Genomic DNA, 17,706 nt, shown 5'->3' with positions numbered 1-17,706 from the left:
GGTTTTGAGGATGAAAGGCACTGCCAGGTTAAGCCCTCAAGGTCTTGCTGCTTTGTGTGACTGATTCTACAACTGAAGGGCTGGAACTGCAGCTCTGAGTGTCCCAAACCCAAGGAGATCAAATTTTTAAAGCAAAGCCAGTGCAAGGCAAATGGTAAATCAGTTTAATCTGCTGACTGGATTGTCTGGACAACTTCAGTATTCTCTGTTGATGCTGAGAACCTGAAGCTGTGCTAGAAGGTCTCTTCTAGTTCTCACTGTGCAGGCAGTGATTAACAGGGGTTTGGGGAAGCCAGACTTCCATTAAGAGGGTTATTGTCTGTGTGCTTTGTGTTCCTCCCCGAGCTGAGGGGACACTGACTCATGGGGCCTCACCACAGCAAGGGCTGGAATGGTCACAGCTCTGTCCCTGTGAGCTCAGACTGGGACTTGGAGGGACCACAAGTCCATGGTCAGGGTGTCTCAGAGGCAGAACTAATCAACAAGGCCCAGGATGGCTCTGACACGCTGATCAGCAAATGGAGAAAATCTGTGCTCAGTGCAGAATTCCTGCAGTGGGCAAAACATAAACACAATTTATTACTGTGGTAAAAATCACACAGCTGTCAGTCAGAGGAGCAGGGGGTGTCCTGGGCATGGATGGGTGCTTGTGGTGTGGTTGGGATGATCCCTGCTGCCAGCACAGAGCAGCAGTTTCATGTCTGTCACAGAGGACACCTGGGCTGTGCTGGTGCAGGTCTGAGGCTTCACAGGCAGAGATGTCCCCAGGGTCCTGGAGGATACCAGGCTGGCCCCATGCAGTGTCCAGGGTCCAGGATCTCCATGCAGTGTCCAGGATCCAGGATCTGTCCCATGCAGTGTCCATGGTCCAGGATCTCCATGCAGTGTCCATGGTCCAGGATGTGCCCCATGCAGGCTGTCCCCACAGCCAGGACCATCTGGATTGGGCAGAGCTTGGGCTGGGCTGTGCTGTGTCACAAGTGAGGGGTGTCAGTACATCCCCAGCACTGAAATGGGCAACCTCCAGTTTCAAAAAAGCTTTCTAAATACTGGCACTAACTTTGCTTGGATCTCTCCAAAGCCTCTGACATTTCCACTGAAGTGAAAGTTCCTTTGCAGGACATCACTGCTTGTTTTTGCTGTTTTTGGGAAGTGTGCATTGTGCCAGTGGAATTGTCCCTGGCAGAAGTGCATGTGTGGAGGTGGCAGGGGAGCTGCCAGCCCCTGGGGGACACAGGACACAGCACCTGGAGCTTGCCTGGCATGGTTGGCAGCGGGATGAGGGCAGTGGGAATGGCCAAAACCAACAGTGTGAGGGTGGAATTGCCCCAGAAATGTTTGGCTGCGAGCTTTGCTGCGTGTGCTGCTGTGCATGTCTGAGGCTGGGGCTGCAGCCTGTCCCTGACTGTGCTTTTCTCTCCCCAAGCTGATCAGTGGTGGCTCCATTGTCAGTGCTGAGGCAGTATGGGATCACGTCACCATGGCCAACCGGGAGTTGGCGTTTAAAGCAGGAGACGTCATCAAGGTCCTGGATGCTTCCAACAAGGACTGGTGGTGGGGTCAGATCGACGATGAGGAGGGATGGTTTCCCGCCAGCTTCGTGAGGGTGAGTGATTTCCTGCTTTTTACATCTCTAAAGAATCACTGCTGATGCTCAGGACATCAGGAACTGAGCTCTTCCTCAGTTTTTCATGTGTTTGTTCTCACTGATGCTGATTCTCACTTCTTTGCTGTTTGCTTTCCAAAAAATGGGGAGCAAAGAAGGTTTCTGCTTGCTGCTGCCTCCCCAGCACACAATTTTTTTCACTCTAGTGCAGCTCTTGTGTCTGACCAGTGCCAAGAGTGAGAGATCCATGAATGGAATGGAACTGGGCTGCCCAAAAAAGTTAATGCTGTTACTGTGGCCTGGGATAACAAATGGAGTTTGGTATTTTGAGTCTGACCCTACAGCCGGTGGTGGCAAGTCTGGAAAATGGATTTGTGTCAGGTGTGATTGAGGTGAAAACCTTCTTGCAGAAACACTGTCACCTGTGCCACCAGCACATCTCCTGTGTGCTGCAGCTGGAAAGGCTGAACAAGAACAATCTCATTTTGTTTGCTTAATTTCAACACTGAAATATTCTGGGCCAGTTGAGCCTCTCAGTGCACTGACCAGTGCTGATTTCTGTGTGGTTCTGGGGAAAGGATTAAACAGCCTTTGGTCTGGTGTCACAACCAAATTGTCCATGGGAGGTTTAAGAGCAGTCTGGAAAACACTGCCCTGTTTTTTTAAAAACACACCAAAAACCCAAATGAACCTGTGTCTTAGGGCCCCTACCCATTGTCTTGGCTGAATTCTCCATCTCTCCCTGCACTTTCCAAATGCTGGGAGGATGGTTTTAAATACTGTGGGGAACAAAGGAGAGGGGAATCAGTGAACCCCAGACAAATGACTGGAACAATCCTGGATCCTCATTCTGAGGGTCACAACAGCCTGACCAGGCAGGTTTCTTGTCTGTTCTGTCCAGTGTCCCAGTGAGACCGTCCTTCCATCAGCTCTGCACGAGGCTGGCTTGGCTGTTCCATCTGGGAATCACTTGTTGAGGGCAGGCAGGGACCACACACCTGCCCTTGCCCCTCCCAGAGGGGAGCAAAGATTGGCTTAGTGAGAATTAATATTTAAAAACAGGAGTCCTGGCCCATTTTGTCTGCAGGCCTTGAGGGGAGGCTGGAGGGAAAGATTTGCCCCTCAGGTTTCCAAAGGAGCTGAATAAGAAATGAAAGAACTGCGAGAAGAGCAGATGATCACTCACATCATGAGGAGGCTGCGTTTTGCTCTGTTGTACTTTGAGCCCTGCTTTTTAAGGATCATGCCAGAAAACTGCCTGATTTAGCCTGGGTGGTTCTAGTTTTACTTGCAAAATAATTGCTTTTCTTTATATCTGTATTTCTCTTCTGCAAACAATATGTTGCACAGAATATGAATAGCATTCGAGTGAGGGATGTCAGACACACCAGACAGGTATAAAGCCAACTGGGATTAATTTCAGGATATTTTAGACTTCAGGCCTCTTGTAAGGACTAACAGGAGTGCAGGAGAAGATCACTGCACAGTTGGGTTCCTCTCAAAGTCCTTTGAATCACTTCTGAGGACAAAACTGGGCTGGGAACCCAGTTTGCAATGAGATGTCTGACGCTTCTTGCTCTCCAGCCAGATCATCTGAAAACCTTTGGCAAAGCATTTGGCACTCATGAAATCTCATAGCAGGGAATTTCACATTTGCAAGTGGAGAGGAAAACAGGAACCTGCTGATTCCCTTGGCCTCCTTTACATGACAGCCAGGGGTAGCAAACAAAAACGCTCCTGAATTCCCTGCGCACGCAGCAATTGTTGTCTCCCTGCTCACACCTGCACTAATCCTCTTAGCAGCTTGGGACTTGGAGAGAAGGAAGGTTGGGAGAGGACACCACAGAGGTTTGGGAGCTCAGGAACTTTCAAGGAGAAGCTGGATGATAAAGCAATGTTGTTTTAGAGGATGAAAAAGTGCAGCATAGAAGTAAAATTTGGAACAGTGAATGGTTTCTGCAGGGAGCTGCTGCACTCAGGGAGAAGGTTGTGAAAACCCCTAAGTCAGAGAGATGGATAAGAGCCCCAGAATTAAATATAAAACCCAGCAACGAGCTGGGTTTAGACAGATGAAGGTGTCTGTGGTGTATTTTAGTGCCTGTTCTGAGCACACTGGACACCCACAGGGTGTCTTTGAACATCCTGTCAACTTCCAGTGGTCTGACAGGTTGGGAGGTACAGCTGGAAAAAAACCAGCAGGAATCTCAGACAAGATTTCACATTCTTGTGGTGGCAATGCCACTTTTTTTTCCTCTGTGGCTGGCAGAGCCTTGGGCTGTCTGTACATCATGGGCTACAGATGAGTTTTTGCATAACCAGCACATTGAAAAACAGGCTCAGTGTTGGTAGGGAGGGATTTATAGCAGAGAATAACAGTCCAGGGCTGCCCGTGGATCCATTGTTGTACCTTGAGGTCTCCTTTAGAAAGCACAGCAAGCCTCAAAACAAAGTTTTGATTGCAGAGCCTCTCATCAAGGCTCTAAAACAGCCCAGGTGAGACACTCCAAGCACAGGAAATCAAATGGATTCGTGTTTGGGCTCTGACATATTGCCACTGCAAGAGAAATAAAAAGAGTAAAGCTTATGGATGCTGTGTAGTGGAATCTTTCCTCAGAGACATGGCAGAGTGCCCCTGTCCTGGGCAGAGAGGGGGATTTATTCCTGTAAAGCTTTCCTTAGTCTCTTTGGATACCAGACTGAGATTGCAGAATATATTTCTTCTCACCTCAGCAATGCTCAGTCTCCCTTCCTTCTGTTACTAAGCCAAGGTAAAGAGCAAAATTGGGACTGAGGAGCTTTTACTGCAGCTCCATGTAGTGCCTGGTGAGTGAAGAAGGGAAGAAATGGTCCTCCCAAGGCCTGAGCAGGGAGGGGGTATAAAATCTTCGTGGTCTCTGTTCCAGGAGAAGGTGCAGGGGTGGAGAAGTGCAGGGGTGGCAGTGCTCCGTGTTCTCTCTCACCACTGCCTTGGTTCCCCCAAGTGTTGTAATTTTAGATTGATTTTCCTGCTGTAAAGCTGCCTTTGACCCACTTTATTTTCTGCTGCTAAAGGAGAAGTGCTGGATAAATTGGAGTGAGCTTTTAAGGCACTGTGGAGAAGGAGTCAGAAGCCAGAGCGTGGTCTGGGCGACAGTGCCTTTATTGGGCAGGTGGGTTCAGCTTTTAGCTGTGCCTGCTGTGTACTGCAGATGTAATTCCCCATCTTGCTGCCCCAGTAAAATCTGATTGTCTTCTTGAGCTCATCACTCACCTGTTTTTCCCCCCTGCAGCATTAGCATTCCCTCAGAGCCAGGGGCATCAAGGTGAGATTTCCCTCTGGAAATGGAGCTGAGGTGTCCTCACCTGCTGGGATGTGCTGCAGTCAGAGCCTTCTAAAGGAGATTTGATACTCCTGTGGCAAATCCAGCTTAAAAATAGCTGTGCTGGAGGTAGGAGCATGGGCAGTGCTGCTGGGACAGGCTGAGCTGCAGAGTTTGGGCTTTCCTGGTGTCTTGGTTTTGAGAGGTGTCTGCTAGGAAAGGCAGGAGCCTCTCTTTGAAATGGAGAATGTAAACCCCCTCTCTCCAAATTATTATAATTTTGAAATTAAGGGGTTCTCAGGCAAAGATATGGAATAGGAGTAACAGTTCTTCACTAGGAAAATTTAAATAGAAACAAACAAAGAACAAACCCAAAACACTGACACAGTCAGAATACAACCTGACACCCTGTCTGTCAGGGTGTTGGCAGCAGTCCCATTCCATGGTGGCTGCATCCTCCTGCAGTGACAGATGTGATTCAGTTGAAGCAGTGCTCCTGTAGAAGGTGCAGTTTTCCTCCCAAGGTCCAGTGATGATGTGGAAAGGTTCAGTTTTGCTCTGGGATCCAGTGGAAAAAGGCTGCTTTGATATCCCAAATCTCAGATTTTATCTAGGTAGGAAATTCTTGGCCCCTCCCTCTGGCTGGAGCATCTCCCCATGGGATGATGGAATTTCATCAGCCATGCAGTGGGACTCAATGGCCATTAACAGGAGAGATCTCCTGGAGGGAGGGTGGGTTGTGGAAAGATAAAGAACACTGCCCCAGCTGGTTTAACAGCTGGCCCATTAACAGGAGATATCCCCACAGAGATCAGGATCCCTGCCCCAGCTGGTTTAACAGCTGGTGGCAGAATCCACACTGCTGGGCACATCCTGCATTGCAGCCTAAGACACCTAGAGACCAGGTGTGCCTGCAGCTCAGACAGGTCCCCCACAGGGTCACACCCTGGCACTGTGCCCCTCCCTGGTGGCTGAGGGTGCTGAGGCTCTGTGCTCCCATGGATTTCTGCAGGTTCTTGGAGCCTCTGGCCCTGTGACCCATGCACTGCCCACTCCTGTCCTGCACAATCCAGATTCCCTGGAATGGCAGCAGCTCTCTGGAAGGATGTGTCTGTGTCATTAATCTGCCACATTAGTTAATTGATAACGAGAATCCAGAATGGCACATTTTCTGCTGCTTTTGTCCTTGTGAATAGCCAGTGGAAGCAGGTTAAAATGGCAAAATGTTTGCTTTATTGTGGTTTCTGATCATTAAGAGGTGATCAGGCCTCGGTGCCTGTTGAAGGAAAAAGTGCTCTCCATCCAGTGCCTGCACTGAGCAGGGTAAAGCTGCAATAATTGCAGGTCACTGATGCTGGCCCAGTGCCACTGGGTGATTTCATGCACCATTTGGGTAAAGCTGCAAGCTGATAAATTATATTTATAGAAATTTTAGATCATGGAATCACAGACTGGTTTGGGCTGGGAGGGACCTTAAACCCATCCAGTGCCACCCCTGCCCTGGCAGGGACACCTCCCACTGTCCCAGGCTGGACATATTTTCCAGGAATCTGCTCTGTGCTCCTGCTGGGCACTGAGGTGGGCCTGTGGTTCCCTGGGTGTTCCTTTTTTCCCTTTCTAAAAGGATATCAGTCACAGAGAACATGAATTAGCACAACGCAGCCATCAGCCCTCCCTGGCTCCCAGAGCTGCTCCTTAGGGAAAAGGGCCTTTTTTATTTGATTATTTTACTTTTATCTGCCTCTGCAAGTTCTTGCATTACACAAGAGCTGGTCATGACTTCCCAATTAGGGTTGAATTTTGAAACAGGACTTGGAGCCTCATGATAAGCCTGTTCCTCTCCACATGGAGGGGCCTTTCAATGGGAAACATCACGTAGGACCAGCATTATGCAACTTGATTTTTTTTCCTGTCATTTTCCCTGATTTCTTTTAATTAATTCTAGTTATAGAGTGCTCTAAATGGCTCTCAGGGCTTGGGTTTGGCTGCTGGGCCTTTTTCATGGCCTGGGGGAAACCCTCCCAGAGCTGTTTTACTTTACAGCCCTTGATGTTTTGCATTGCAGAGGTGTTTAAAGAGATTTATTTGATGTATTATCGTAGGGTTGTTGTTTATCCTTAAATTGGAGTCAGGAATTCAGTCTGGGATCCCAGTGCTGTGCCAAACCACAGCCCTGAACTGCTGAGGAGCTCAGGATGGGAGCCTGGAGAGGTTTCTTGGAATCCAGATGAGCAGCAGAGCTGGGAAGCTGCCAGGAATTCCTGTCCCATCCCTGCTCCCTGGAAATCCCCACAGGGATGGCAGCCACCCATCCTGAGCTGGGGGTGCTGGGGAGATGGGGTGAAACTGGGAGAAAACCAGAGTGGTGAAGTTTCTTGTCTAAAAATGGAGATATTTGCACTGAGAGTGAGCTGAGCATTTGTGTCTGGTTGGAAAGATGGGGAGCAGACAGACCTTCCTCCAGGAGTGTGATCTCAGCTGTTCCCCACAAATTCAGGCATTTTTGGGAGCCCCATGTGTGTGAGACAGAGGGATCACCCTGTTAGAGGTGCTGGAGTAAAACAGGAGCTCACAGCTTTGTCCCAATCTACTCAATTTGATGTTTCAGAAGTTTTTGGGCGTGTCCCCAGTGTGGCTGTGTCACCTCACTGTCACCTGCAGCTCCACCCCTGTCAGTGAAGATCCAGCCTGGGCTGGTGGTACTGGGACAGAGGGCACAGTTAACCCTTGAAATGCCACCTTCAAACCTGCAAACCCACCCCTAGCTCTGTCTGCTGATGCGTTTCAGCCCAAATTTCATCAGCTCCAGGAGTTTTTCTGTTCCCTGGGTTTGGGTGGGGGAACCTCCTCCAGCTGCAGGGACTGGCCCAAGGTCAGGGCCAGAGCTGCCACTGCACCTCAACTTTGATTTGTCATGGTCCCAACTTCAAATGATGCCCTGGAAGGAGGATCCTTGCTGGAATTTCAGAGATCTTCAGAGGTTTAGATGGAAACAGGAATGTTTGAACAACACAGTGGGATTCATCCTTCCAGCAGCAGAGGCTGGAGAGCACAGGGTGGAAACACCTTCAGCTTCCTCTGGAGCTGATAAAATTGTTGCATTTGTTTTTAATCTAAAACAGAAGTCATTTAGACTAGAACTGTATTTTTTTTTCCCTTTGGGAACACGGATCCTAGCAGGAAAGAGCAAAAATTTCATTAAGGAAGAAAGCAGGGCTCATGAGATTTGCAGATGAGGAAGGAGGGATTGTTCCTGCTGTGCACAAAAGGCAGCCTGAATTTGAGGAATCATGAAAGTTTGCAAGTTTGCTATCTGCCTTGGAGTTTCAAAGCCTTTAGGATTCATGACTCAGGCTTACACACACATGCCTTGTAATGATTAGATCTTTCTGGCTTCTTTTTTTGAGTGAAAATCAAATTTTTTCTCATGATCACCTGACTCTAGGAGGTAGAGCTTTGAAAATATGCTCTGCTGCCAAACTGGCAGGAATGTCATCAAACTTGGTAAAAATTATTGCAGCTGGATTTGGGAAGGCTGCAATTTCTGTAGGGGAAGAAAAGCAGGGTTGGAAGTTATTTTAAACTGCAGCCACACTGGTCCTGCTGGATTTTCCACATCTGTTTGGTTTGGAGTGCCAGTGAAGTGTCACCAGGACAGATCCCTTGCAGGACTCCCTGTGCCATTCTGTCCTTCCCAGGACCCATTTTCCCTTCTCAGGTTTTCCCAGCACTGAAATTGGTGGCACTGATGGCCCCTGAGGTCCCTTACCCAACAGAGACATTGCTCAGCAGCTCTTGTTTTAGTTATTTATTTAGTTATTTTTTATTTATTTTTATTTCTTTTTCAGCATACACCACTGCTCATGTTCATGGGGTGTTGCTCTGCCTCAGGGGACCCCAAACCTGTTCCAGAGCAGGGTGGGTTTGCTGAAAGAGGCACTTTCTAACCACTTTTCTAGCTCAGCTTTTTTGGGGTTGTTTTTCTGAACGAGACACATTTGTTTCAGCATGCCAGGAGAGGGTTTCCATGCTGGATCTCACTAAATTTGGTGGGATTGGATCCCCAGCTCCCTCCTTTCCCTCACAGTGACCCAGGGCTCAGCCTGGCCTCCCAGTGCTGATGGAAATCCTATAAACCCCTTTTTTTATCCCCCAAATTTGCAGCATCATTAACATCCTGCTAAAAAGAGATGGGCTTTTGGTTTTGTGGTTGTTTTTTGGGGGGTTTTTTGGCCTTAAACCCCCTTTTTATTCCCCAAATTTGCAGCATCATTAACATCCTGCTGAAAAAGAGATGGGCTTTTGGTTTTGTGGTTGTTTTTTGGGGTTGCTTTTGGCCTTAAACCCCCTTTTTATTCCCCAAATTTGCAACATCATTAACATCCTGCTAAAAAAGAAATGGGTTTTTGGTTTTGTGGTTGTTTTTTTGGGTTTTTTTGGCCTTTACAACTCCCTGTGGGAGGGCAGAACGTGGGAGCTGCAAGAGGTGCTTTAGCAGAACAGCTGTTGCTTGGGAAAGCAGGGAAGGAGCAGGGGCAGGTTTGGAGTTTTTTGCTTCCCTAATTTACAGGAACACTGCCCTTTACAATCTGTGCAAAGCCCAGTTTAAACTGAATAATGGGAAAGCAGGAAAAACTATTAGCACTGAAAGGAAGCCTGAAGATCAGGTTAATGATGCCTCTGTGTGTGGACAGTTCCACTGCTCACAGGAAAAAGTATTTTTAGGTTTGAAAGTCCCCAGGATTTGGGGACTTCAAAGGCTGAGGAGAGAAGTTGTTTCATTTCCATCACAGCTGAGGTGGTCTGTGAAGGACAGGGGTATTTCTGTCAGCTCTAAGCTTTATTTAATGTTTGTTTACAAACTGCCCTGAGCTCAGTTTGAGTCAATCAGAATTATTTTTAGGTTTTGTGGGGAAAGGTAACAGGAGGAGCCCTTGATCCATGTGGTGTGTGCAGAGCACAGGCTGGATCAGACACACAGCACAGAGCTGGAATTTGCAATTTCTATGGATTTTTTTATTTGATATTGGGAGAAGCTTCAGTGTGCTGAAAACACAGAGATGCTTTTTCACTGCTTTTCAGAATTCTCAGTGCCCAGTGCACCTGTCCCAAGCTGCCCTCAGCCCCCAGGTTTGGGGAGATTTGCTCAGGGGTGTGAGTTCCATGTGCTTTGGGGATCCCATGGGTTGGGGATCCCAATCCTGGGATGCTGAGATATGGAATTGCTGTCCCTGTGAGCTGATGAGGAAAGCTGCTGAGAAATGGAATCAGGGCTCCTTCACAGCCTGACCTGTGAGGGTACAGAGCTCCAGGAGCAACCCAGAGCTGATGTACACTTCAGATCTCTGAAGCAGCCACATCTCCAGCCCGAGTCAGTCCCTGGGAAGGGCTTATCCCTCTCCCAGAGGACCTCCCCACTCCCAGAGACCCCAGCTGGAGGTGGCAGGAGCTGGGACAGTGTCTGTTTTCCTCAGGCTGCTCCATTTTACTCTTGCCAGAGCTTCACCCTGCCCCTGGATGGTTTCATATTTGGGATCAAAGCAGATCTCAGAGATGGGGAGTGTGTGGGGCTGTGTGGGCTGGGAGCTGGGGGGTGAGGAGGGCTGGATCCAGCATCTCCCACAGCCCTGCAACAATAACAATATAATAATAATAATAATGATAATGATGATGATGATGATGAAGAATGCCTGTGCTGTTCCCTGTGTCCTGCAGCTGTGGGTGAACCAGGAGGATGGGGTGGAGGAGGGAACCAGCGAGGTGCAGAACGGGCACCTGGACCCCAGCGCCGACTGCCTGTGCCTGGGCAGGACCGTGCAGAACCGCGACCAGATGAGAGCCAACGTCATCAACGAGATCATGAGCACCGAGCGCCACTACATCAAACACCTCAAGGACATCTGCGAGGTACCTGGGCACACCTGGGGGATGGGACACACCTGGGGGGGGTCTGTCCCTGCTACATCAAACACCTCAAGGACATCTGTGAGGTACCTGGACACACCTGGGGCTGGGACACACCTGGGACACACCTGGGGATCTGTCCCCACTACATCAAACACCTCAAGGATATCTGTGAGGTACCTGGGCACACCTGGGTCTGTCCTGCTATATCAAACACATCAGGGACATCTGGAAGGTATCTGGGGCTGGGAGCTGGGTTTGTCCCTGGGTGTCTGAGGACTGTGTCTAATGGAGGAGCAGCATCTGTCAATATGTATTGACAGTTCTGAGAATTTTCTGCTGGATCTGATAATTCCTTTAGTTTGTATTAGCCAAAAGTGCAATTTCCTGACCTTTATTCCATAGCTCTTTGACTAAAACAGGATGAGGTTGAGATTCTTCAAGCAGTCCTCTTAATTAAAACCCAATGCCATCTACTTTTGAACTTGTGATTGAGGAAATTAGGTTGTAATTAAACCAATCAGTTACCCATGTCATCTGTGCCTTTCATGTCGGGTTCACAATTTCCCCTGGCTCAGGATGGGCCCCATTGGCCTCTTTTATGGCGAGACTGAGGGCAAAATGTTTCCACCATGGGGAATGAAGAAGGGAACCAGCAAGCAGTGGACTTTAGTGGCTGACCCCACAAATCCCCAACCTGGTTCTTGTTCATTTGGTTACAATTAACCTCCACAATCCCCTTAAGTTCAGGATTAGTGCCCTGAGCTGAGTCTGAAGTGCAGAGCCTGTGGTGCTGGGTGCTTGGGAAGGGGAACTTGTGGCTGTGCCAGAGTTTGGGCACTGTGTGTAGAGATGTCCTTATCTCTGAGAGACAGAAGTTTGTTAGCACTGAAATCAAAGTCTGGGGATGGCTTTCAGCTCATCCCTCGCAGTATTTAGGATTTAGTGAGCCTGTGCCCAGTCAATGTGGTGAGGCCCCTTGGGAATTGTGCTTAGCGGAATGTCTTCCTCCCTTCATCCTTGCTGCTTTTCTCTCAGCAAGGCAGAGCAGCCATCCAAAAAGCATCCATGACACTTTTCAAATATGGAAGAGCCTTGGGATTTCAATTTGGAAACAAATGAGCTTAATTTCAATGTGCTATTTCGGTCAGAGAGCTTTGCACTGGAGAAGGGAAGAACTGCAGGCACTTCTCCACATACTGTTTCTTTTCCTGCATTTGCACTTTTCTGTTGGAAACAAAATCAGCCTTAACTTGCATCTCCAGCCATGTCCCTGTGTTTCTGCCAGGTGGGATTCTCAGGAGGTGCAGCCAGGTTCAGGGCAGTGGGGAACACTGAATTACTGCCCCTAATGGCATGTCCCAGCCAGGAGAGATGCAGAAAGCTCACTCTGCTCTGTGTGGTGCAGACTGGGATGGGGGGGATAAATCTTACCTGCAGGTAGAGCACCAGGAAAGGATTCAGCCAAGCAGGGAGGAGGACTGGGATGGCCATTCTCATCTGTGCAGCTTGGGCTGAGCCTTGCTGGAGAGAGGCTCATTAAGCTCAGTTTAATCACAGCAATCCCTTGGCCTGGGGAAGGCTCTGAGAGCTCCTCGGTTGGGCACTGACATAGCGGGGACTGGGAGAGCTGGGATTGGACTGGGAGAGCTGGGACTGGACTGGGAGAGCTGGGACTGGACTGGGAGAGCTGGGATTGGACTGGGAGAGCTGGGACTGGACTGGGAGAGCTGGGATTGGACTGGGAGAGCTGGGTCTGGGAGAGCTGGGATTGGACTGGGAGAGCTAGGACAGGACTGGGAGAGCTGGGATTGAACTGGGAGATCTGGGATTGGACTGGGAGAGCTGGGAGTGGACTGGGAGAGCTGGGTCTGGGAGAGCTGGGAGTGGACTGGGAGAGCTGGGATTGGAGAGCTAGGATTGGACTGGGAGAGCTGGGACAGGACTGGGAGAGCTGGGACAGGACTGGGAGTGCTGGGACTGGACTGGGAGAGCTGGGACTGGACTGGGCTCCCCATACCCCTGGTGGGGTGGGCAGGGCTGTGTTTGTGCCACAGCACAAGCAGGCAGCAGACAGCCCTGATGAGCTGATCTGACGCATTCCCCTCTTCCCAGGGCTCTTTGTTTTAGGGAACCAGGAAGGATGAAGGGTGTGAGGTGTGAGAGGGGATGGCAGAGCAGCTCTGGCTGGGCTCAGCCTGGTTTAGTGCTGAGTTTAGCAGTTTATTCTCTAGGTTATTCTCTTGTTTCTGAGCTGCAGTGAGTAACAAATCCTGATACCAGTGAGGCACCTGAGGATGGGAGGTCAGTGCTGGAGGGTGGTGATTCAGAGCCCTCCCACTGCTCCCCTCTGCTTCAGGATGTATTTTCACTTCCTGCTCCTGTGCCATTGCACTCCCAACACCCATGGCACGAGTCTGGCCAGGCAGAGAGCTCAGGAGCTGCCAGCACCAGGGTAAAAACCCCCTGTGCCAGCCAAGGCCTGTGGAAAACAGCTGCATTGGAGGGAATTCCTCACCACAGCAAAGCCCCACTGCCCCCACTTGCTGTGGGCCAGTAGCCAAGTCCTGCTTGCCTGGTATGCCTTTCCAGTTCAAACAGTCTGAGCTTTGCTCCTGTGCTCATTCTGGTTGTGTGCCCTTCAGCACCACCCTCACCTGTGTGCTGGGAGCCCTGCACAGGGAGCACTGGTTTACAGCCCAGGTGATGCTGGGATGCTGCCAGGGCAGTGTAAACAGCCCCAGGCTGGCTCAGAAAGGAAAAAACCTGGAATATCATCACAGCTGCCTTTGAAATTGCAGCCTGCAGCCTCCTCCTCTCCTTCACCCTGCTCTGGGGCAAACAGAAGGGATGGATGGATGGATGGATGGATGGATGGATGGATGGATGGATGGATGGATGGATGGATGGATGGATGGATGGATGGATGGATGGATGGATGGACTGACCACCTCTTTTGGCTCTCTCTAAACCCACTGTGGGGTGAAGAAAACTTAGCACTTAACCTCCTGCAAATCCTGCCCAACTTTGGCCTATACCTCAGGGACTAGATGGAAAAGTACTTTTTTAGACAGACAGTTTGGCAGCTATTTTTAGGTTTTCATCGAGCAAAAACACTCTCCAACATCTGCTCATCAGTCAGCTATCCCTTCTCTGAGCAAACCTGACGGGATGAGCAGAAGGAAGATGACATTGTTTTATGTAACAGAAGTAAATTTACTGGAAAAACTCTGCAGCAGCCTCCTCTGCTGTGTGTTCTGGATGAATCTTCAGTCTCCTTTTCCTGGCTTGTGCTGGAAAGCACCTTCAAACACACAGAGAGGATGAGACTTGGGAGCTCCTCACATTCCTTTATTCTCCCTGTGCTTTCAGAGGTGCCTGCACAGAAATGTGCTGCTTCAGCTCCTCCAGACATGTGATTCCAGAGAAATGATGAAGCAGCACAGGGAGGGTGGGAATAGTGAGGATGGGAATTGCAGCCAGTGGCAGCCCCTGGGCTGGGAGATGTTCCTGTGTTTGGGAAGGAAGGATGGCATGGAGCAGAGTGAGGGGACACTGCCCCATGAGCACAGGGAGGGCTTTTTCCTGGCTTTTTCCATGGGTTTTTACTCAGGCTGTTCTGAGATCAGCAGGCAAATCTGCATGGAGAGATGCTCTGTGTCATTTCTCCCCAGTTTGGATTTGCCCTGTGACCATCCCACAGTGTGGGAAGCAGCCTGCTCCCATTCCTTGGAAAATCAGAGAGGGAAACCCAGGGAAATGAGTCATCAAGGAGCTCCTGGGGGAAGAGAGACCTAGATTAGAAGTGTAGAAGGTGTTCTATAACCCAAACTTCTCAGCTGAAAAAGCCAGGAAATTCAGGGTGATGGCATCCTCCGAGCTGAGCTGGACATGGCAGAGGTTGGGTCCAGGCCAGCTCGGCCGGAGTTGCTTTTCTCATTCATGTTTGAAGCTCTTCCTGCCAGGAACCACGTGGTGAGGCTGAAGGACAGTTCATTGCAGGGTTCCAATGTTCATTGTGGCCCAGCAGCTGCATGTCACCAGCTGGCAGCGTGGCTGTGTGACTAAGCATCCCGAGTTCCCAAATTTAGCCATCCCACTGGAGCTGCTGCTGTTTTCTTCCCTTCATTTTTCCCCCTTCCTATATGATAAAGGCAAGCAAAGTAAGCAGAGTCATCTCCTGATGACCTCTGTGTTGTTCCTTGCCAGTCAGGACGCTGCAGAACGAGCCAGGCCAGTTGCAACATCTGAGATTTGGCCTTGCAAAGTTTCTAGTCTAAATCATTGTGGTTGAATTGATGATCTTAAAGGTCTTTTCCAACGTTAACAATTCAGTGATTTGGTGATGATCATCCTGACAGGTGAAGTGTGGGAGGATGAGTGGATTTGTTCAGAACCTTCCCACCCTCCAGCACATCAAACTTGTTGGGGGTGCACTCAATAAAGATATTGAACAGATATAGCAAAATACCATGTTAAAGATATTGATGGTATTAAACAGCTTCCTTGTCCTGATTGCTGGGCTGAAAGGAGAAATCAGAGCAAGCTCAACCAGCCTTTTCCAATCTCTGTAGAAGGATGTGGAAGCAGCAGTGCTTGTAGGAGAGCTGGGCATGAGGAGTTGGGGCTTGCAGGACCAGGAACCCAGCACTGCACACACCTCCTTGGGGCTGGCCCCTGGATTGTGCTGCTCTCTGTAAACCCTTTGTGATGGTTTGAAAGCAAAACCAGTGACTCCAAGTCAGAAATACAATTTAATAGGAAAAAAGATAAAAATAAAATACATGCAATAGTACAAAAGAAAAGCACTGACAGTCAGAATACAACCTGACACCCCACTGGTTAGGGTGGTGGTAGCAGTCCAGATTAAGTGCTCTTGCTAAAGTGGTGATCCTGTAGAAAGATCTGGTAGGTCTTGTTCTCTGGAAATCAGTGAATAAGGGCTACCTTGGTGTTCCAAATCTCAGATTTTATTCAGGTAGGAAATTCTTGGCCCCTCCCCCTGGCTGGAGCATCTCCCCATGGGATGATGGAATTTCATCAGCCATGCAGTGGGACTCCATGGCCATTAACAGGAGAGATCTCCTGGAGGGAGGATGGGTTGTGAAAAAATAAAGAACACTGCCCCAGCTGGTTTAACAGCTGGTGATAGAATCCACACTGCTGGGCACATCTTTACACTGTAACCCAGGACACCCTTCTGTCTCGCTCTCACAGGGTTACTTAAAGCAGTGCCGGAAGAGGAGGGACATGTTCAGTGATGAGCAGCTGAAAATCATCTTTGGGAACATTGAGGACATCTACAGATTTCAGATGGGATTTGTGAGGGACCTGGAGAAGCAGTACAACAACGAGGACCCCCATCTCAGTGAGATCGGGCCGTGCTTCCTGGAACACGTGAGTGCAGTGGGCATTGACCCTGGGAGCTGGGCTGGGGAGGGAGGACAAAAACTCAGGAGGCAGGAACCTCTTCTAGTGACATTCCAGGGACTGCTCCATGTTCTCCATGTGCTTGGTGAGATACAGAGCAGTTGTGCAGTTGGATAACCCCCAATACATCTGAATCACACGGATGAGGAGATACTGGAAAATTTTGCCTAGCCCATCCTACTGTTCCATAAACCACCTCCTGCAGGAGCTGATAAATTGGCCAATGTTATAAATATGTCAGGAGTTATCAAATGAATGCCAGCCCTGGAGCTGGAGACTTTCCTACAGGGAGAGGGGAGCAGGGTGTCAGAGCTCACAGATACTGCAGCTCCTGGGCTGTGTCAGGGAAACAGTTCAGGGAAACTCCTGATAAACATTCCTGAAACTTCAGCAGGACATCTCTAAAGAGCTCACAAGTATCAGAGCTCACAGATACTGCAGCTCCTAGGCTGTGTCAGGGCAATAGTTCACATTTCAGGGAAACTCCTGATAAACATTCCTGAAACTTCAGCAGGACATCCCTAAAGAATTTCACAGCATCTTCTAAACATCCCTGGGTCTCTCACTGAGGTTTCCTCTGAGAAGGTGCATGAGGTGTTAACATGGCTGGTTCTTACCAGAGCCTGCAAAAAGCAGCATCACATTGCACCTCTGTGCTGGGAAGATGTATGAAATCTTGCTGAGAATCAGTAGCTCAAATGTCATGACTTGAGGCTGTGCTGTCAATTCATTGATAGTGACAATAGCAAGAATTGCTGCTGTGATTTGGAGGAAGATCTGACACTTGCCTGTCACCAGACAGGGGCTGAGAGCTGGCTGATAAACTCCTGATAAATTATCCTTGTTTAGCCATTTGGGAAACCAAGGGGTGAGGATTTAAAGATCCTGTTTAGGGATCTCCAAAGCATCCTGTTCCTCATTTTCTTCAGGAAGGGAGAGCTGTCAGTGCATGGCTGGGTCAGCTGTGGGGATGGGAAGGACACTGGGCCCCTGTTCCCAGAGAATCAGCTTGTTTGGACCCTCAGGGACTGGGAAGAAATTGCTGGGCAGGCATGTCTTGGCTAAATAGAATGTATCTTTTCTTTGGAGGGCATTGGCCACAGCTCAGACTTTTATCTCTGGGCTGTCTTAGAGTGAATTTGTGGTGCTGGGCTGTGCCCATCTCCTTCCCAGTGAAATCTCTGCCTTTTCATTGCCTTGTCTGTGTGGCCCAGATGAATCAAGCCCAAGTTAAAGGTGACAATCTGTGGTCAATGAAGGCAGAAAAAGGACATTCCAACAAAACAGACACCTGAAAACTTGTTAGAGCAGTCCAAAAGGTGGAGGGGCACACGTATGAGTGGGTTTTTTGTTTGTTTTTAGTTTTTTCTGGGGCTCTATTCCTGGGGAAATCCACCCAGTGCCTTGGGTTCCCCTGGTAAAGGGAATTTCAAACATACCCAGCCCCCAAAGACTTGCTAGGTGCTT

The 17,706-nt window shown here is 49.3% G+C and overlaps 1 protein-coding gene across 13 annotated transcripts in view; it reads left to right on the top strand.

Moving 5' to 3' along the window:
* Positions 1 to 17,706, top strand: part of ARHGEF9 (Cdc42 guanine nucleotide exchange factor 9) — a 192,959-nt gene that overhangs the window by 130,244 nt on the left and 45,009 nt on the right. For all 13 annotated transcript variants that reach the window (XM_033072393.2, XM_033072390.2, XM_033072400.2 and 10 more), the window contains 3 exons: positions 1,427 to 1,606; positions 10,621 to 10,812; positions 16,027 to 16,206. In XM_033072393.2, coding sequence (XP_032928284.1) covers positions 1,481 to 1,606; positions 10,621 to 10,812; positions 16,027 to 16,206 — 498 coding nt within the window. In that variant the 5' untranslated portion in view covers positions 1,427 to 1,480. The remainder of the gene's footprint in view (positions 1 to 1,426; positions 1,607 to 10,620; positions 10,813 to 16,026; positions 16,207 to 17,706) is intronic.

The sequence above is a fragment of the Catharus ustulatus genome, chromosome 14, assembly GCF_009819885.2.
Source record: "Catharus ustulatus isolate bCatUst1 chromosome 14, bCatUst1.pri.v2, whole genome shotgun sequence".
Taxonomy (NCBI): Eukaryota; Metazoa; Chordata; class Aves; order Passeriformes; family Turdidae; genus Catharus; species Catharus ustulatus.
The sequence above is the reverse complement of the archived record's forward strand: the minus strand, read 5'-3'. Positions and strand labels throughout refer to the sequence as shown.